Genomic DNA, 21,618 nt, shown 5'->3' on the forward strand with positions numbered 1-21,618 from the left:
GAAAATAAAAGTACACTCTGCCGCATTCTTATATTTTTACTGGAAAATATGCCTGCTGTAATGGGCATAATCAAAAAAATAGTCTGAAAACAGCCTTGTCTTACCAATTGTTCAGTGTAGATGTGAAGCATCTCCTTGAGTAGGCTGAGCAATACTTTAAGTGACTTTGGCACTGCACAGGTACCATGGTAGATTGCTTGCCACTTGGGGAGCAATTCAGGAAATGTTATTTTGCCATGCATGACAGGCCTCGAAACATCAACTCATAATTGTGAGTGAGATTTTATCAGGTTGAGCTATTTTCAACATTTACTCATCCCTGCTGGCGAATTAAATTGAGCTGAAAGGAACACATGTTCTGTTCATTCTAAAAGTGAATGAGTAATAAAAATGCCTTGAAATCTTGTTTTACACATTTGCTGTCTGTTCAAGGACAGATTGTCTTTTTACTAATTGTTGCTTATCTATCTGTTCCTGGAAAAACATTTTAACAGCTTGCAAATGAATAGTACAATTTTAAAAAAAAATCCGGAATTTTGAAAACTTTTTTTTGTTGTAATTCTGAAGTGTGATGCAAACAGACTTGCATATGGGAAACATTCCTGCCCCTGCACTGATGACCATGCGGTTAATGAACTGAGGCAAGTCAGCTGTCATGTGTATCCTATACGTGGCCAGATTTATATATTCTATATGGAGCAAACGTTGAGTTTAGTCTATTGAATCAAACTAGAGTTTTCTGTCCAGTTGTGGAAATATGGATTTTTATGGTCAGTTATGTCCCCTATCTTGGACCCCAACGGTTTCATGTATAAACCATAAGTACATATATGTTCCCTCCAGTTCCAGTTATGAAGACGCAAACACATGTGCGTCCACCGTCAACATGTCCTCTTTCAGATCCGCCATGAATGGGCCGGATATTCTATTCCTAAGTATGAAAGGCCACCGGCTTTATATGGTTCATTTATCCCATTTTACAGTTCAGACGAGTAGGCCCTGATTCTGCCATCAAGTCTTTTCTGCCTTCTGCCTCTGAAAGCTCCAGTCTGAGCTCGCATCTGTACCCATGAACTTTGTCCTACTCCCTGCGCGGCTAACGGTGCCTGACTCCAGCCTGCTGCCTGCCAAAAACTGTATTTCACCTTCAAGATTATCTGCTTTGCTCCGCTCCCTATCCAATACATTCCTGTCTAGTAGTTTAAGTAGACATTCTCCCAGCTACCGAGCAAAGGGCCCGGCTTCTCTGTCTTCATGCAAGTAATTCATAGCCCTATTACTATGGAAGATTTCTGCCCTCGCATCTAGTGTAGACACTTAGACGCTTGTACACGCACTAACGGACAGTATAGTCAGTATAGAATAAGATTCTATCCTAAGAGACCTTTCTTTCTGGATAACACAGTTCTTTAAACATAGGATATTAGATATGATTTGGGATTAGGTTGACATAACCCCAGACTTCTGTCTCCATATGTAGAGCTAAATGTCAACTCCCCTTCACCCCCTAGTTGCACGTCAATCACACGTCATGCTGCTGCACGCGCATCTCTGCCAAGTATTTCTGCTGACATTGCGAAATTCTTTCATGGAACCACCCATTTATGACATCATAATCCAATGACGTTCTTTAAGTTACGCCCAGTTACACCCACTTTAGTTACGCATGTATGTTCTTATCTTGTTATCAACTGTTACGCCTCCGGCATCTGTTTCACTGTAATGCCTATTGTATATAAATGATTACTTGTCAATAAAGGGGGTCCTTCACTTCCTGAACCTTCGTGGTGATGGAATATGGAGCTCCTCAATTCGAATTGATTTTGGAATAAAGCCCGTTCCGAACCTCTAATACCACGGATTCTGCCTCTTATTTTACTGAGCTATTATTATAGATTTTCCGCATCAAATTAAGTCCCGGTAATTAAATTATTTACCACATATATGGCGCCCGAATAGGGACACTTTCTTATCTCACGCGCCGGAGGTGCGTTGCAGGCCCGGTCTCCTGTCACAGCTGGACGGACAACAACGCGTACCCACAGGATTTCCTGTATCTCCCTCCTGCCGAGCGGGGGTAACTGAGGCTGCGATCAACACCCAGACGAGGCGGTGAGAAGTGCGAAGTATCCCGACCAGAGCCTAGCTGAGAGAGCAAGATCCGAGGTATACAGAGGCCCACCAGTTCCGAAGTTCCGAAGTTCCAAAGTATCGAGTCGAGTCCAGTCCGGTCCGAGTCCAGTTCAGTTCAGTTCCGAGGCCTTCCGTTCCGAGCTACCCGGTGAGTACCATTGTCGGGGAGGCGTTCTGACGTGCACATAGGTTGTGCCGGTCAAGACGGGTTTGGGTACACACATCCGGTCTGCACTGTTTCAGCAGTGTATCTGTACTGTTTAGCAGTATATCAAGTATGTCTAGTATATGAAGTCAGAATTATCTAGTTAGTATCGAGTATCATGCTTAGTGAACGGCCATCATTGTTGTTCATTAAATGTTAAATGTTTTAAATACGTTCTGCATATTGTGGTGTGAATGACTGTTCATTATTGTGTTTCGTTGTATTGAACGTGTTCAAAATTAGGTATCAGATCAGTTCTCAAAATGCCGCTCTTTTCGAAATTAAGACAGATCAAAACTAGAAAAGGGGTACTCGAAGAAGCTGTTCCCATTCCTCCTAGGGACACTCCAGGGTACTTTATGTATCATAAACATGGCCTAGACGCCATATTATTTCTTGATTTATGGGTAGACTACACCAAGGAATTACCAGAAAGTCAGAGGTGGCCCGCAGCTGGGACCTGGGATGCAGATTGCATCGTGAAAGTAGAGGAAGAATTATGGAAAAAGAAAGCTAGACAATCACAGAAAGACGCCATTGAATTATGGCGTAAAGAATCGCATAGACGTACAGAAAAAGCACGTAGACGGGAAGAGAAGAGTAAGGAGAATTTAAATAAAGTTCGAGAAAATATATTAATTGAAGAAGGTACTCGAGTAAAATCAGAACAAGTAGACAGACAACGAAATGCCCTCATGAATGGTATGTATCCTCTCCTGGCCGGAGGATTACCTAAGGCTACTCCGGAGATACCAAAAGACTTGCCACCCCCATTGTTCCCGATAAAGGTACATCCCAAAGGGCATCCCAGAACCGCAGAAGATGTTTTTCTTTCCTCTTATTTAGACGACGCAGCTCCCGAGTATGCTAATGCTGCGCCACATAGACCGCCTGCAGAGGGGGTTCAACGCCAAGACCCTCTTCCGTCTGTACCTCCGCAACAGCAAACTCCGACACAAGTTCAGGCAAGCACATCTGCTTCGACATCTGTATCCACACCTATAGTTGCTATATCACGTTCGACGAATCCTTTCACATCCAGCACCCCAGGTGGGGCTACCGGAGGTACATCAAACATTTTTTCCACGCCACCCAGAGTAAATAAACTTTCCTTTCAAGAATTAGCCCACCAACGTACGCCCAAACTAGTAACTCCCAACACGTTCAAAGAACTTCTAATAGATTGTAGATATGACCCTGTGCCCGGAAAAGGGGACGAAATGATGCTAGCATCATTACGTATCCGACGAGCTGCTATATATTTAGGGAAGCTACCAGGAATGACTACACACTTAGAAAATATATATCACTTTGTCCAGTCAGGGCGAGATCCTGAGAGTATTAACAGAGCCATGGAGTACCAAAAAGTGGAAATACAGGGGGAACTGTTACGTTTCCTCATAAATTGTGTGATCAGAAATCAAGACCAACCAGGGGTAAATCCGAAAGAAATGCAAATTCTTACCACATGGAGTCAGAATATATCAGAGGGGAGACATGATAAACGATCATGTATAGTAGCTATGTGTCGAAAGATCCGCAAAGAAATAGAACGAATACACGAAGAAAGATTAGCAGTAGACGAACCTGAACAAACCGAAGACGAGGAAGAATTAGAACTGCCCACAGGACAGTTAGAAACCATGGCCTATGTAGGTAAAGGAAGATCTTGCAATAATACTAGATGCTTCACTGATCCGATACGTCCGGTACGTCCAGATAATAGCAGAAATTTCCAAACTCCTATAATAAATATAAGGTCCCCCGAACATTCGTTCCAAGCCGCTGACAACCTACTCCGAGAACGAAGGGGTTATCATATACTCGATTCTATGGACGAACAAGAATTAGCCAGGTCAGCCGTTCATTGGGTTGATAGTCCCGGAAAATATAGTGATGATACATTAGCACACACGTTTTTGAACCTCGCCCCAGATGAACAGCGTTTAGCTGGTATCTATATGATTCAACAACTCCTTATATTATATAAAAGCCAACACTCCGACCCTGGTCCCTTACCTGATATATTGACTAAATTACTCACGAATAAATGGAGAGGTTCAGGTACTGAGCTAATTAGAGAAATACTAGAATCCAGAAAGCAGTACATTCTTTTTGTATGTCCCGAACATGTTTCACTGCCCATCAAGGAAAGAACGACGTACTATATGGATAGACAGAATCCCTTACGCGAAGTCCACCCGATAAAAGGTGAGGACAATCAGTTTAAACGTGTGTTTGTATACACACCCATATCTAAAATAGAACTATTGGAAATGAAGAAGGTGGTGCCCAGTCATGACAAAGACCCAGCGGGTTTCCACCGAGAAATTAAAGACATGTTACTCATGGGAGAGTATACCTACCCCGACATTATGACAATATTGAAGGTATTAATGCCTGCGGGCATTTATGAAAAACTAAAGGAAAAGGATTGGGAGGTGGGAGACCAAAAGATAGATTGGACAGCATTAGAAAACGAAGAAAAAGCTCGAGGTCCAGGTGCAGGGCTTGGGGAGAAGACCAAAACACTACCAGGTTTACTAGTACAGGTACTGCCACGTTTATTAACTACGAAAAAGGAAGATTGGGGTGCAATCTCAGCCTGTAAACAGAAACCAGACGAGGACACTAGTGATTTCTACGCCCGATTCGAAAAATGTTTTGGTATAAATAGTGGAATAAAAGCAAATAGCGAGTCGTATCCACATCTGTTTGTGACAAAGTTAGTTGAAAATTCTTTGCCCCAAGTTAAGAATAGGGAATTGAAATTCGAGAGTACCTGGCAAGGTAACACTCCGTTACAAATGCTACAGTACCATCACAATAGAATTAGAGAGGAACAAGAACATGAACAAAGACGCATGAAAGACACGAAAATGAAAATGCTAGTTTCCCAGACAGTTCCAGCTGACGGTCATAAAAAGGGTATGACACAGTCCAGTGTTTCAACAGGCCCTGTAAAAGGGACATGGAACTATTGTAGACAGCCAGGTCATTATGTACACGATTGTCCAGTTTTAAAACATAATATCGCCATAGGTAATACAAAAGAAAGACCACGACCACTTAGACAGGATCAGAACCAACAAGGAGCTCCGCAGCATGCACAGTCCATGCCAGCTCCGCAACAGTCTCTGCCGGCTCCACCACTCCGTCCACCACCGCAGCCTATTGCTGCCACACAAACAACGACACAACAGATGTACCAGACCGCACAGTATGACTATCCTGATTATCAACGATATTCATGAAACAGCCTAGAGGGGGAAGTTGGCTTACCCCTTATTGAGGTCCCTGTAGATCAAGAAGGACCTTATGTACACAGTGAACTATTAGGCCAAGATAGAAAAATTTTACTTGATACAGGGGCAAGCCGAACAACAATAAAACGTAGTGAAGTTCCAGGGGCACCCCTCTCAGGCTCACAGAATATTTCCCTTGGCTTTTCAGGAAAACCTATCGTTAACGAAGTATCACAGCCTCTTCCCCTTACGATTGGTCCATTGACACGAACTACAGATTTATTGCTTACTAAATCATGCCCAGAAAACTTGTTAGGTATAAAAACTTTGAAAGCTCTAGGAGCTATAATATGTTGTTCTCCGGAAGGAGTAAGATTGTTTTTACGTGATTTCAAAGGGCACTATGTGTCCCGAGACATGGATCACCGACTGCAGACTTTACCCACACATTTATGGGCACAAGGCCCTACAGATGTTGGTTGCATGAACATTACACCATAGCGAGTCACACTAAAGGCAGGAGTGGTACTACCACGAATGCGACAATACAAGTTACCACCAGATGCTGTAGTGGCTTTACTGCAAATCATTGACGAACTTATTACCCAAGGAGTGGTTGTGGAAACAGACTCCAATGTATGTAATTCACCGATAATTCCGATTCTTAAACGAACTGATCCAAAGGCCCCGCCAGTATACCGATTGGTTATTGATCTGCGCGAATTAAATAAATGTATTGTACCACAATACCCCGTAGTTCCAGACATTTCTTCATTACTGACAGCTATTGATTCCGAAGCAACATTCTTTACTGTAATTGATCTCAAGAATGCCTTTTTCAGCGTCCCAATAGATCCGGAAAGCCAATACTTGTTCGGATTTAGTTTAAATGGACGAAGCTTTAAATTCACACGCGCTCCCCAAGGATTCACAGAAAGCCCCAGCATCTATAGCCAAGCACTGAAACGAGAACTTGACAGTATACACATGCCAGTCAACACTGCCCTGCTTCAATATGTCGATGATCTGCTGATCACCGCTAGAAGCGAACCTGAATGTGAAAAAGCCTCACTGACGGTTTTACATTTTTTGGCCGAAAAGGGGCACAAGGTGTCCCCTTCTAAGCTGCAATTCTGTGTCCAGCGAGTTGTTTACCTTGGTCACTCGCTGTCCAAGGAGGGAAGGCAGCTTACACCAGATCGCATCCAGTTAATTGCTAACATGCCAATACCCAAGACACAAAAGGAGGTGCGGGCTTTTATAGGCCTCACTTCATATTGTAGGCAGTGGATCCCTCAGTATGCATTTCTAGCAAAACCACTCATTCAGTTGACAACACAGGAGGCAGCCACATCGACTGTCCTCCCTTGGACTCAGGAACATACACAAGCTTTTGAAAGCCTAAAGAAAGCTTTATGTCAAGCACCCGTTTTAGCAACACCATGTTACTATAAACATTTTACACTCTTTGTTACAGAACGCGAAGGTACTGCTTTGTCAGTACTCACTCAGGAACAAGCAGGATCACACAAACCGTGTGCTTATTTTTCTAGTACATTAGATCCCGTAGCTCAGGCTCTGCCTGCGTGCCTGAAATCAGTGGCAGCAACAGCTTTAGCAATCAGACAAAGCGATGCCATAGTGTTAGGACACCAATTGACAGTACAAGTACCACATGCAGTAGAGGTTCTCTTGAACCGCACACAGACACAACACTTGACTATAGCACGACTCACTGGTTACGAATTAACATTGTTTCAGCCACATATAGAAATCAGACGTTGTAGTACATTGAATCCTGCCACACTGTTACCAGTAAACGGAACAGACCCACTTGCACATGATTGTATTGAAGTTATCACTATCACGACGAAACCTAGACAAGACTTGACAGACGTCCCATTGTCAGATCCAGACATGACGTTGTATGTAGATGGGTCATGTATGAGAACAAGTACAGGAGAATTAGTGGCCGCGTATGCAGTCACAACAGATACTGAAGTTATTGAAACAAATCGCATAAATACCTTGTCCGCTCAAGTAGCAGAGCTCGTCGCTCTGACACAAGCCTGTATTCAAGCTACGAATAAAAAAGTCAACATATATACTGATTCACGTTATGCATTCGGAGTTGTACATGACTTCGGCGTGCTGTGGCGAGAGAGAGGTTATTTAACTTCTCACGGTACCCACATTCAGCACGGACCCCTTATTCATGCCTTACTAGATGCAATACATCTACCCACTGCAATATCAATTATGAAATGTAAAGCTCATACGAAAGTTACTGATATCATTTCCCAAGGCAATGACCTAGCTGACAGAACAGCTAAACAGACTGCTCAAACCCACACGTCTGACATGACAAAGACAATAGTTCCGACACCAACACATTGCATGACGGTTAAGGATCCCGCTCTTGACGTAATTGACATACAGACACATGCTACACCAGATGAAATAAAGAAATGGACTGAATTAGGAGGGACCCAAACGGATCAAGGATGGATGACGAAGGAAAAATCTGTGTGGTTCCTTCCTGATTCAATGGTCCAAGTTATCATTAACACTGTACATAGTCCAGCGCACCTAGGAGAAAAAGCTATGCTAGACAGCATTCAACACATTTGGTTCAACAAACATTTACGAGCAGCAGCTAAACAAAAAGTCCGTACCTGTATGATCTGTTGTCAGTTTAACCCAGGTAAAAGCATTCCCGTAGAACAGGGTGGATTTCAGCCTCCTGATCACTCTTTTGAAGTCCTCCAGATGGATTATATCCAGATGGAACGATGTCGAGGATTCAAATATGTTCTCGTAGTTGTCTGTGCTCTTTCCCGTTGGACAGAGGCATACCCGGTTTCAGATTACACTGCCCCGACTACTGCCAAACAGTTGGTTCGAGAATTCTTCCCACGATACGGTTTACCACGTGTTGTCTACTCAGATAACGGCCAGCCGTTCTCCTCCGAACTAATGAAACACGTTTCACTTTTGTTAGGCTATCAGTGGAGATTTCACTGTGTCTGACACCCCGAGGCAGCAGGTCTCGTGGAACGACATAATCAAACTCTGAAAATTAGATTGTCCAAAATATGTAGAGAGAAAGGTGTCGACTGGGTAGTAGCCTTACCAGTTGCACTCTTTTACATGAGAATGGTAGCGCACTCTCGAACAGGGCTGTCCCCTTATGAGGTGGTCTTTGGTAGACCACCAAATATGTGGGGGACGCCTATACCACGAAAAATAACTGATATTGACTGTAACATGCTGACAGATTACTTGGCTTCCTTGATGTCTGCACTACAATCTTGTCGTTCACAGGTAGCTGCAGCTTTTTCCGACAACACCGAGGTGAAACCCCATGACGTAATTCCAGGGGACCTGGTGTTAGTGAGGAATTTTGACCGGAAATCTCAGCTTGATCCTAGGTGGAAATCGCCTCAACTCGTACTGCTAACGACGAGGACAGCCGTGAAGATCGAAGGTCGAAAAGGCTGGATACATTCAAGTCATATCAAGAAATTTCATGGACTACCGTCCGATGTAAATGACACACCTTGCGTGTCTTCACCGATTGACTCAAAACTTCCTTTGGTTGAACTGAATAACAATGAACAATATAAACTAAAACTTCGGTCTAACAAGTCAGGCAATTTGATTGTTTAAGTCCTCTCCAAGGTGAATCGGTCAAATTTGTCTCTGACATGTATCCCTTAGACCTGTATAGAGAAAGAAACAGAAGGATGAAGTTGAAACAACATGCGTACTGTAAATCACTGCGTAGTCATTGCACAGTGACGTTATTAATTTTGTTTTTCTTAAGTCTTTTAATAATTATTGCAAGTATATTGTTGCACATATATTATCCTATTTCTAAACATGTTTACAATGTTACTGCTGAACATTCTTTTAGCGAATTACCCCCGCATGAGTTGTCATATAGATTTGCGCTGCGCAACAACACTTTTATTAGTATGTTACATCATTCCCATCAGGTTAGCAATGCTACAAATTGTTGGATATGTGGCCGATTCCCTCCCTATCAGAACTATAAAGGAATTCTGCCTCTCTTCCTATACCCGTTCACACACAATGGCTCCTGTGGAGCATGGTTTAGTCTAATTAATTCCCAAGATTCGAATTCCGCAGTTTATCAAGACAACTGGGTATGGGGAAACCTGAACTTAGTTTTACTTAAAGTCTGCTACCCTAACAAGGAGGGACTTCCCAAAAGAACAGGAACTGATCTAGAAAATGAAGTATATGGATTAGGTAATTTCACGCTTAATCTCATGATCTTGAATGTCGAATCCGAACCTGCACCAATTTTGCCTACTATGTCAGTATTTCCAGTTAAAGGTGAATTATGTATAAGAAAGAATGGCTCTATACACATGGGACACAGTAAATGCACCACTGTAATAGAATTCAGTGATCAAGGCAAGTCTACATTTAGAGCTTCTCGCCATTCCTACTTTGTATGTGGTCAGACTGCATATATACGTTTGCCTCTAGATTGGGATGGTACCTGCTACATTGGATTCCTTTTGCCACCTGTTTTCCTAGCTCCTCCTGATTATCATAGAAATACTCATTTAGTACACAATAGAGAACGGAGAGATCTCCCAATAGTCGATTACACTGAGACAGCATGGGAAAAATACACAGATTTCAATAAAGGTCTCTTTCCCTATATAGGTACAGTTACCAATAGTAAGCTGATACGTAGATTAACCAGAACCCTTGAAGCAGTAGTGAACGAAACTATTTCCGCCTTAGGCAATTTAACAGAAGAGCAGTCTGCTATGCGGATTGTTGTGCTTCAAAATCGTCTTGTCCTTGACGTCATCCTGGCCGATAGGGGCGGAGCTTGTAGGGTCATCGGATCAAGCTGTTGCATTTTCATACCAGAAAATTCGCCATCTGTATATAAAGCCATAACTCGCCTTCATAAGATTGTAAGCCAGATACACCAGAATCCAGGCACCTGGACTTGGTCCAGTTGGTTTTGGAGTGTATTATCTACCTTTGGATGGAGGGTCCTATCCTTCCTAGGTATTGGCTTTCTCATACTATTCAGTTGCTGTTTATGCCTACAATGTGGACCAGCGATTTGTGGTCTGTGTGCCACCTCGTGTATCCCACATCCAAGTTTTCATTCAAGATTCCGGAAGAAGAAAGAAGAACAAATGATGCTATATGAACAGATCAACGGATTGATGAAGATTGATATCTCTTAAAGGCAAGTAGGGGACAAGGAGGGAATGTGGAAATATGGATTTTTATGGTCAGTTATGTCCCCTATCTTGGACCCCAACGGTTTCATGTATAAACCATAAGTACATATATGTTCCCTCCAGTTCCAGTTATGAAGACGCAAACACATGTGCGTCCACCGTCAACATGTCCTCTTTCAGATCCGCCATGAATGGGCCGGATATTCTATTCCTAAGTATGAAAGGCCACCGGCTTTATATGGTTCATTTATCCCATTTTACAGTTCAGACGAGTAGGCCCTGATTCTGCCATCAAGTCTTTTCTGCCTTCTGCCTCTGAAAGCTCCAGTCTGAGCTCGCATCTGTACCCATGAACTTTGTCCTACTCCCTGCGCGGCTAACGGTGCCTGACTCCAGCCTGCTGCCTGCCAAAAACTGTATTTCACCTTCAAGATTATCTGCTTTGCTCCGCTCCCTATCCAATACATTCCTGTCTAGTAGTTTAAGTAGACATTCTCCCAGCTACCGAGCAAAGGGCCCGGCTTCTCTGTCTTCATGCAAGTAATTCATAGCCCTATTACTATGGAAGATTTCTGCCCTCGCATCTAGTGTAGACACTTAGACGCTTGTACACGCACTAACGGACAGTATAGTCAGTATAGAATAAGATTCTATCCTAAGAGACCTTTCTTTCTGGATAACACAGTTCTTTAAACATAGGATATTAGATATGATTTGGGATTAGGTTGACATAACCCCAGACTTCTGTCTCCATATGTAGAGCTAAATGTCAACTCCCCTTCACCCCCTAGTTGCACGTCAATCACACGTCATGCTGCTGCACGCGCATCTCTGCCAAGTATTTCTGCTGACATTGCGAAATTCTTTCATGGAACCACCCATTTATGACATCATAATCCAATGACGTTCTTTAAGTTACGCCCAGTTACACCCACTTTAGTTACGCATGTATGTTCTTATCTTGTTATCAACTGTTACGCCTCCGGCATCTGTTTCACTGTAATGCCTATTGTATATAAATGATTACTTGTCAATAAAGGGGGTCCTTCACTTCCTGAACCTTCGTGGTGATGGAATATGGAGCTCCTCAATTCGAATTGATTTTGGAATAAAGCCCGTTCCGAACCTCTAATACCACGGATTCTGCCTCTTATTTTACTGAGCTATTATTATAGATTTTCCGCATCAAATTAAGTCCCGGTAATTAAATTATTTACCACACAGTAGACATGCTGAACTCGCGTATTTGCAGGCTCTCTCATATGTGAAGAAGAAAATGGCGTCTCAGTGAATTATAATACTTGCCCAGGATCACATAATTTGAAAACAGTTTATGGGTCAAGAGCATTGTAATTGGGTTGAGTGGATTATTTAAGTCACTAGACCTGCAGGTCTAGTAACATCATTAGGATTTTTTGAGGCCTGCATGAGAAATGGCTTGCAATGATGCACAGAAATGTCCCTTCACCAACCGTAGCATTTGAAGTCAATGAAGCCTCCCTAAAGGGGAATTTTCTTTAGTTTGAAAAGTACTGCTTCATTTTTGACCGCTTCAATAACTCTGAAGGCATATGCACCCAGTTCAATGCATATGTTGCTGAACCTGTCCCAGGGAATCGCAGTCGTCTGGTGCGCCAGTATTGGCATGGAAAGCTATGTCGGCGGCCAGAGATTAAAATTGTGTACTGGCTGTTTTGGCGTTGTCTTTCTCAATTGCCAATGTTGAGAGGGCCTTTTCAGAAATAAAAATGTATTTGGACCTCATGCACTGTTCGTACACTGTCGATATACCATGCGCTATCAGTGCAAAAAGCAAGCAACACTAAAAGCAAAACTTTCCATTTAACACTGGAAAAACACTGTTTCTAATGGTGCAAAATTGTATAACCACTAACCTCTGTTATTTAAAGGTAAATGTTGATCCTTTTAACTCTTCTCTTGAACCGGTTTTAAATAGAACTAATGCTGATTACTTTCTTCAACAGCTCCCTTGATGATCGCGAAATGTTATTGCTTAACTTCTGTAGTCCTTGTTCTTAACCTCTAACGATCTAAACCTTTGTCTGATGTGCTCAAAAGGATGTGCCCGAAAGGACCTCACAGCCTGAGACGAATGCTGTCCATAACAACAAATTTCTTGACTTGTTGAGCAAAATTAGTGGAACCCAACAATTCTCTCATGGGGGGGGGTGTCTGAATAAGGGAATGGAAGTATTTACAGGATGCCAGTGTTCTTACTTACTTTCCCTTGAAAGACTACAGGTCAAGGTATTCGGTTAGTGCAACTCTGCTCAGTAGCTGGTCGTACAATTCAGATCAAGGTCGCTGCGCATACACAATTTCTGAGTTCTACACTTGGTTGTTTCTTTTACTTGAACAATACCCACTAGAATGTGCCCACTGGTCGCATGCTCCCATGCTACATCTGGTCAGATAAGGCGGCGTTGCCCACCAGAGGCCAGTGATCTGTGTCCCTGGCCCCAGTGATGCACGGTTACTTGAGACCTCAAGAGGTCCGTGGAGTAATCCTGGTCCGCATAAGGTCTGACAGAATGAAGTTGACTTAAAGTTGATCATTTTTATTGTTTGCTAGAAACTGATTTAAAAACATTTAATTGAAGGATAACAAACTTCCTATGCTTGCATGAACAGTTTCAACATAATTTGTAATTGTTTAACATATGGGCACACAGCATGGATTTCATTTTGCGCTATTATATTGCATATTTAAAATGACCCCGGTCATGAAAAGACTAGTAATAAACATGTCTTTGTTGTATCCGCATCACAGATCTGTTGACAGGCTAATGTGTGCTAGCGCTCATGTTTGAGAGTGCTGCTCTGTTGCATGGACGGGCTAACCCCCCTACCTGCCCCCTTGGTATTTGTGTTCCTCTGTGGTGGCCTAAAGGCAACTGGCATTGTACATGCCCATGGTGTTTTAGGATCTTTAATCCTGCTTTGCATTACCATCTCTACAGATTTCCTGCCCATGAAATGTGACGCGTGCGAACAGATTTTCTGCAAAGACCACATCGCGTACATCCAGCACTCGTGCACATCTGCCTACAAGAAGGTAACTGCTGATCGCTCTTGACTGCTGGTTCCGGAAAACCTCCTGATATCTTCAGGCTAAGCTCACTCTTTGTCTTCATGTGCTGTGTTATTGCTGTCGTCATTTTCACTATTCTCTCTTCCATCGTTAGCCCCACTTCACTCATCCTTCCCTGCCCATGAATGCTGTGTTGATACTACTGGCCTGTACTCTGTGTATGTTGCTACATCTGTACCTGCTGCTCACTCTGCCCAGCTTAACTCTGTAACTTTGTATGCTCTGTGCAAAACACTCGCTGCTCTTACACAACTGTCTGAGCTCTTTCCTTCCACTCTTGAGCTCAAAGGATTCTTCTTTCCACACCTTGCCAGGAGCCTACAGCAGGCTCTGTTTGAAATCTTGCATATGTCTTTTTTTAGAAGACGCTTTCGGCACCCAGGCATGTTTGTCCCCTCCCGTATTTTGCTGTTGTGTGCTGATTGTTGAATTCTTCTATGTATAGATATAGGCTGACCACTCATTCCTGTACTGCTGTTCTCTTACATGACTCTGGCTTCCTCCTGCCTAATTAAGTGTGGAGACAAACTCTGAACAAGTTACTTGTTGCGGGTACTAAATACTCTGCAGTGAGCTTAACTCTGAGCTCGCAACATGCCTCTTAGTCCGTGTGTCAGTCACCCCATGCCGAATGTCACCCTTGCATCGCTTTAATACAACTGGCCAGTCAATAAATGTACACCTCCTTTCCGTTCATGCTTTGCTCTGGTCCATTTGTTATTCCTTTCTACTAGATCGAACCACTTTCTCCTTTTTCTGCTTCTGACCTTGCACCTCTTTCATATATTCCTTGGGATGTGACTGAATCGTCTGGCATTCCCAGTCTACTGTCTCTTCTGACTATTTCTGAACACAGGGCAAGGACTGCAGTCCTGCTTCCTCCTTACCTGGCTTACTCTTCCCTGATTTAGACTGGCGCTTTACTTCTATCATATTTTCCTTTCGTCTGCGATTCCTTATGCGCCCCACCCCCGATGCCCAAATAGCTTACGAAGGCTGGTGCGCTTGGTCGTCTCTTGTGATTATACATCACTGCTCTCCCCCGCTCTACACCTAGTATGTTCTTATGCACCTGTGTGCTTGTATTTTCAGGATGTGCAGGTGCCTGTTTGTCCACTCTGTAACACCCCTATCCCAGTGAAACGAGGACAAATGCCAGACATTGTCGTTGGGGCACACATCGACCAGGACTGTAAGTCTGATCCCGCTCAGCGGAAACGCAAGGTAGAGTTTCTCTCAGCAACTTTCTTCCGCATGGTATTTTGTCCCACACATTTAATTTCAGATGGAGAATGAAGCCAAAGTTGTGCCTGAGATAATTTTTGACCTTCGGAACCTGTAACATTAAATATCTCAATTTAGGTGTGGCAAATAACAGAGTAAAGCTTGTTGAAATTAATTCCCGCTTCTGGGAACCACTATGCTGGAAAGTGTCTTAAAACTTTATTTCTCCATCATGGGTTTCTTCTGATATGCAAAACCTTTACATTCCACTCCATCAGGGAGAAACACTGAATACACTTTCTTTTGGTTTCAATAGATATCCAAGCAAAGAACAGTTGTAATTGTTAGTTGTACAGGATTAAATGGGTTTCTGCAGATAGGATTTAAATGCCATCTGCATATAAATGCACAGGTTGCTTCTTTTCTTTGGACACTCTTGGGTTAGAAGGTGACTGGATGACGGATCCTTGCTCTCTGCTTCATTCCTCTGTGCATTGTTCAACATGTCTAATCCATCTCCCCCTTCTTACATTCACTGTTCGTGTGGTGTTTGCTAGACAATCCCTAGGGCCTTCAGTTTGCTCGAAGGAGTTTCAGGGAGGCTGTCACTTTATGGTATGCAGTGACTTCCCTAGGATGCTCACTGCCTTCTACTCTATTGTAACGAGCCTCTTCCTCCCTAGGTTTGATGCTGGTTGATAGTTACAATAACATCCTGTGCGAACCATCTTCCCCATGGTTTACACTGAGGTGAAAATGAAACTAAAGTAATGGCTGCCATGTGCTGATGGGGATTTGGAATGTTCTTGGGGAATAATGGGCCAAATAAGTAAATGTATTTAACGATGTGGGTGGGCCCTGCTCCTTTTACATCCGATCCGCCATGACAGGCAGGGGTATTCCAATAAGATTGATGGTTTCCTTCATGGTCAACTATTGTTACAGGTAAGGAACCTCTTCATTCTGCACATTGCTACTCGACTCTGAGGTGGGAAGGGTTGTAATTGCCACTTTGGTTGGCACCACTCTTCTGGGACAGTGTGAGCAACGAGGTATCTGCATTCAGCGTGTTTTTTATTTATTCCAGTTTTTGTCGTTTTTGGGGGAGCTGTTTTTGTCTGTAGCTCTTTCTGCAGTTAGCACGTTGTGCAGCGATGCTCCATTTTCACATCTGAGCTGGGCCACTGACCTCTGTGTTGATATAATTTGCTTCTGTTTAGATTTATACCAACAGGTGTTTGAAGCCAGGCTGCAAGCAGAAGGAAATGATGAAAGTGATCTGTGATCAGTGCCGTGGCAACTTCTGTTTGAAACATCGTCATCCTCTGGACCATGAATGCAATGGCAGCATTGCTCCCCTCTCCAAAGCTGGGTAAGCACATGTCTCATTCCTACCTTCGATGGCTACTAAAAACTGAGCTGCACTTATTCTGTACCTGATAAGTGGTTGCTTTGGTGAGATGAGGCTCATGTTGCCCAGCCAGTTATTCATATTGAGTTAGCATTTAGCTTCTTCATCTAATTTGCCTAGTTCTCGACCAAGCTACAAAAACAAATATACTTGTTATGTTCTAATAGTCTGTAGTTGTGTGTGCAGTATAAATTCGAGGCATGTGGGCTGCTGAATTCATATCTGTGCATAGATCGCCGCCTAGTGTTGGGTCCGGATGATTGCACATTGTTGTCCTGGAAGAGTCTTCGAAGTATCACGAGATAGGTGGCTCCTCCCCTGGACTACAGTGCGCATGGGCATCCCCTCCATCCTTAGATTGTTTTTTTCCGCCATTGGGTTCGGATGTCCTAATCTTAGCTCTTAGAGTATTTAGGCCTTTATTCGTCGGTATTGTTTTCGTTCGGCGCCGAGTAGTTTCATCGAAGTTAGCCATTTGCCCTTCGACGTCCGAGGCCCGATCAAGATCGACGATGGAATCAAAAACATCGAATAGCCCCTTCAAGCGTTGCCCTCTTTGCAACGCTAAGTATGCTCGCTTCGACGTGCACCCGGTGTGCAACAAGTGCCTCTCTCCAAACCACGACGAAGCCACCTGCATGGCGTGCGCCAGGTTTCGATCGAAGAAGACCCTTCGCATTCGTCGAGCAGCTCAGCTCGAGGCGCAGAAAGCGGCGCTGCACCCGGACAACATCTTCGGGACCGAAGATGAGGAGGTCGTGGACCTTGAAGTTCAGGGAGAGATGTCGGATCCGGCGTCGGAGCGTGAATCCGACTATGATGCCGAAGACGAACATATAATAGATGAAGAGGAGGATGACGTCGTCGTACAGGTAGGTGACGACGAAGAGGCCCTTGGGGCCGAGGAGGTTGGCTCAGAACATGAGCTAGGCCCTCAGGTCGCCACAGGGCCGACGGAGGCACTCGATAAGGCTCAGGTCGCGGGATCGCCACAAGGCCTTACCCAAGATCATTCCTCTCGTTCTTCCGCCCCGCATAAACGCCCGGCGTCTAACTATTCTAAAGAGCCATCGGTATCCAAAGCGCCATCACTCGATCAACGAGAATCGAAACTGAAGGCAACGGCACCGAAATCGAAACCGAATGTAAAAGAGTCTCTCCACGGCGACCAGGCCTCGAAGCCCTCGGAGCCGAAGACACACAAGACGGCTGTCGACGCCAAGAGAGGTCATGGGGACGTCGAGCCAAGGGCAGCGCCTAAACTCAAAGCCAAGGTCGCCGACCCCAAAGTATCGGCACCAAAGAGCGTCAACACAGATATGGAGGGCGGCCATCGAGAGCCAACCCATCCCACTATTCTGGTCCAGAAGACGTCATCTGGTACGGGGCTTGATGCCACAACGAAGAAGGCGTCGAAGGACCGTGTCCAATCCACGACGCCATCGCCCTTTGTCAAGCAGAAGGTGTCGGAGTCGTTATTACGCATCCACGACAAGGCTTCCAAACTGGTGCGAAGACAGCCCCGCAGCCGAAAACGGTCAGCGCGGTTCACATCGCGTCGACTCATATAAAGTTCGGCCTCCCACCAGCGGTGCCGCAGAAAATGTTCGACGCAAAGAAGGGTCTCGACCCGCAAGAAGCTCTCGACCCGAAGAAAACTGTCGCTGCACCATCAGGAATACAGATGGGACAGAGACCTGTTGCAGTGCCTCACGACGAGGTTCCACGGCAGTTTATCGACGCCACCACTGGTAGACTTTCCGTATACAAACGGAAAATCGTAACAGACACCAATAGAGCCATACAAGATTCCATTAAAAAAAAGAGAACCACATCACCAGTTCTGGTGGAACATATTCAATTTGGCACCCCAGAAACTCAGCCATTCTCGCCCACACACTGTGATACGGATGATGGTGATGCTGAGGGCACTTATCCTGTGGATACTGACCCTGAGGACCAAAACCAACCTTGGGTGGACAATACGGATGCAGGGGACACACATACTGCTCCGGACACACAGGCATATGTGGCAAAAACATCTCCTACAGAGGACACTGCTGCTTTCAATGCCTTAATTGAAAGAGCCGCCAACAATCATGACTTACAGCTCCACACTGATCCTATTGAGGACGACTTTCTAATGGATACCTTCTCTACTTCAGAAAGATCTGTGAAAACTCTGCCCATGCTGAAGGGGGTCCTTAAACAGGCTAATGACATTTTTAAGGCGACCACTAGGGCGAGAGTCCTTAACCCTAGAATAGAAAAAAAATATAGGCCAGCTCCAGTGGACCCTGCCTACATAAAAGGACAGTTGCCTTTAGACTCATTGGTGGTTTCCAATGCTCGGAAGAGAGCCAACTCACAGACAACGGGTGATGCTTCTCCCCCCGACAAGGAGTCTAAGGTCTTGGAAACATCAGGAAAGAGGGTTGCTGCACAGGCAGCTAACATCTGGAGAATTGCCAACACTCAGGCACTTCTCGCTAGATACGACAGGGCGCATTATGATACCCTAGAGACACTGCTGCAGCACCTCCCAGATCAGTATAAAGAAGGAGCGGAGACACTTATTAGAGAAGGGAAGCTCATTAGTAACGCTTGCATTAAATGCGCTCTTGACGCAGCTGACACTGCAGCTAGGGCTATCAACACCAGCGTCATGTTAAGAAGGCATGCTTGGTTGAGAATCTCGGGATTCAAACCAGAGATACAAACTACTATACTCAACCAACCGGTCAACCCTAACTCCCTCTTTGGCCCCGAGGTTGACACCACCCTAGAAAAGATAAAGAAAGATACAGAGACTGCAAAGTCTATGGGGGCTCTGCAATCCCAGCAGTTTCGGAGTGGGTCCTTTCGTCGCTCTAGCAACAGAGGACCATCTAAAACACAGAACTCCAACAGTCGCAGTACACTAAAGGAGGTACACAGCCCATCTATAACCAGAATAGTAGAGGTGGATACCGTGGAAACAACATCAAAGGCAGAGGCCGAGGAAACAGCTCCAGGTCCTCCGCCACCAACAAACAGTGACGCCTTGTCACTGCCCCCCGACCACGTAACACCTGTCGGGGGGAGACTACAGAGGTTCCTGCCAGTCTGGGAATCCATTACTACAGACAGGTGGGTGAGAGAAATTGTCCAGTACGGTTATTGTCTGGAGTTCACATCCACTCCACCCAACATACCACCAAGACACCGTCATATGTCCGCAGAGCACTTGCACTTATTCCAACAGGAGGTTCTCAGTATGCTCCAAAAAGGAGCCATAGAACTCGTGCCTGCAAAGGAACAAGGATCAGGGGTGTACTCACTATTTTCTGATCCCCCAAAAAGGATGGATCTCTCAGACCCATACTAGATCTAAGACCTCTAAACCGTTACATTCTGTCAGAGCATTTTCACATGCTCACTCTGCAACAAGTGCTACCGTTGCTCAGTCAGGGAGACTTTCTCGCAACATTAGACCTCAAAGATGCGTATTTCCATATACCCATACACCCCTCACACAAAGTATCTCAGGTTCACTGTTCTCAATCAGCATTACCAGTTCAAAGTCCTCCCTTTCGGGGTAACAACGGCACCCAGAGTGTTCACCAAGTGCCTGGCTACAGTGGCGGCACACTTAAGGAGACAGCACATACATGTCTATCCTTATCTGGACGACTGGCTTATCCAGGGAAAGTCGGCCCAGCACTGTGCCAGCCACATGTCCCACACCATTCACCTTCTTCACAGCCTGGGCTTCTCACTGAATTATCCAAAGTCCCACCTTCAACCCAACCACGTACAGCAGTACCTAGGCGCAACCATAGACACTCTGGCAGCCACGGCACAACCAAATTCAGTGAGGATCAACAGCATTCAGTTGCTCAAAAAGAGATTTAGACCTCAACACTCACTCCCAGCAAGAGTGTTTATGCAGTTGATAGGCATGATGGCCTCCTGCATCTTCATAGTCCCACACGCAAGATTACATATGCGCCCGCTTCAGGAGTGCTTGGCACGTCGGTGGAATCAGGCCCACGGACAGTTATAAGACCTAGTGTTGGTGAGCGGTCGGGCATACAACTCTCTGCATTGGTGGAATCCACAAAACCTTTGCAAGGGCTGACCGTTCCAGGAGCCTGTTCCACAAATCATACTGACAGCGGACGCGTCTCTCCAGGGATGGGGAGCTCACGTACTCAATTACACCGTGCAGGGACTATGGTCGACACAGCAAAGGAGGATGCACATCAACCTTTTGGAACTAATGGCGATCTTCCTTGCAATGAAAGCATTCAAGATACACTTGTTCAACAAGGTCATGTTGATCCGAACGGACAACATGACCGCCATGTACTACATACAGAAGCAGGGAGGGACACACTCGCCACAGTTATCTCATCTGGCTCAGAGCATGTGGAAGTGGGCCATTCAGAGGAACATCTTCCTCATGGCGGAACACCTCCCGGGCAAAGACAACCAGATGGCAGATCTGCTCAGCAGGCACAGCCACCAAATGCACGAGTGGGAGATACATCCATCAGTACTCCAACCGTACTTCCGACAGTGGGGTCATCCAGAGATAGACCTATTCGCCACAAGGGAAAACGCAAAATGCCAAAACTTTGCCGCCAGGTTCCCACATCCACAGTCGCAAGGCAATGCAATATGGATGAACTGGTCCGGCAAATTTGCGTACGCTTTTCCCCCAGCACCATTAATACCGCTGGTGGCACGCAAGCTCAAGCAACACTCGATGACGCTCATCCTGGTTGCTCCAACGTGGGCACGCCAGCCATGGTACACCACTTTTCTGGAACTCTCCGTGGTACCGCATCAAAGGCTACGGCTCACACCCACTCTTTTAACGCAGAGCCGTGGCGAGATTCAGCACCCAGATCCGCAACAGCTGAACCTGGCGATCTGGCTCCTGAGATCCTAGAATTTGGCTACCTAAACTTGCCTCCAGACTGTATGAATATCATCAGGGAGGCAAGGAGACCCACTACCAGAGCATGCTATGCGGCCAAGTGGAAGAGATTTGTCATGTATTG

At 45.0% G+C, this 21,618-nt stretch overlaps 1 protein-coding gene across 11 annotated transcripts in view; it reads left to right on the plus strand.

The window, feature by feature from the left end:
- ZFAND2B (zinc finger AN1-type containing 2B) overlaps positions 1–21,618 on the plus strand; it is a 164,698-nt gene that overhangs the window by 52,574 nt on the left and 90,506 nt on the right. For 8 of the 11 annotated variants that reach the window (XM_085650161.1, XM_085650162.1, XM_085650163.1 and 5 more), the window contains exons 3-5: positions 13,805–13,899; positions 15,028–15,159; positions 16,380–16,531. In XM_085650161.1, the coding sequence (XP_085506287.1) occupies positions 13,805–13,899; positions 15,028–15,159; positions 16,380–16,531 (379 nt within the window). The remainder of the gene's footprint in view (positions 1–13,804; positions 13,900–15,027; positions 15,160–16,379; positions 16,532–21,618) is intronic. The other 3 variants (XM_085650166.1, XM_085650164.1, XM_085650165.1) reach the window with 1 other exon arrangement.

Source organism: Triturus cristatus, chromosome 3_2 (assembly GCF_964204655.1).
Source record: "Triturus cristatus chromosome 3_2, aTriCri1.1, whole genome shotgun sequence".
Taxonomy (NCBI): domain Eukaryota; kingdom Metazoa; phylum Chordata; class Amphibia; order Caudata; family Salamandridae; genus Triturus; species Triturus cristatus.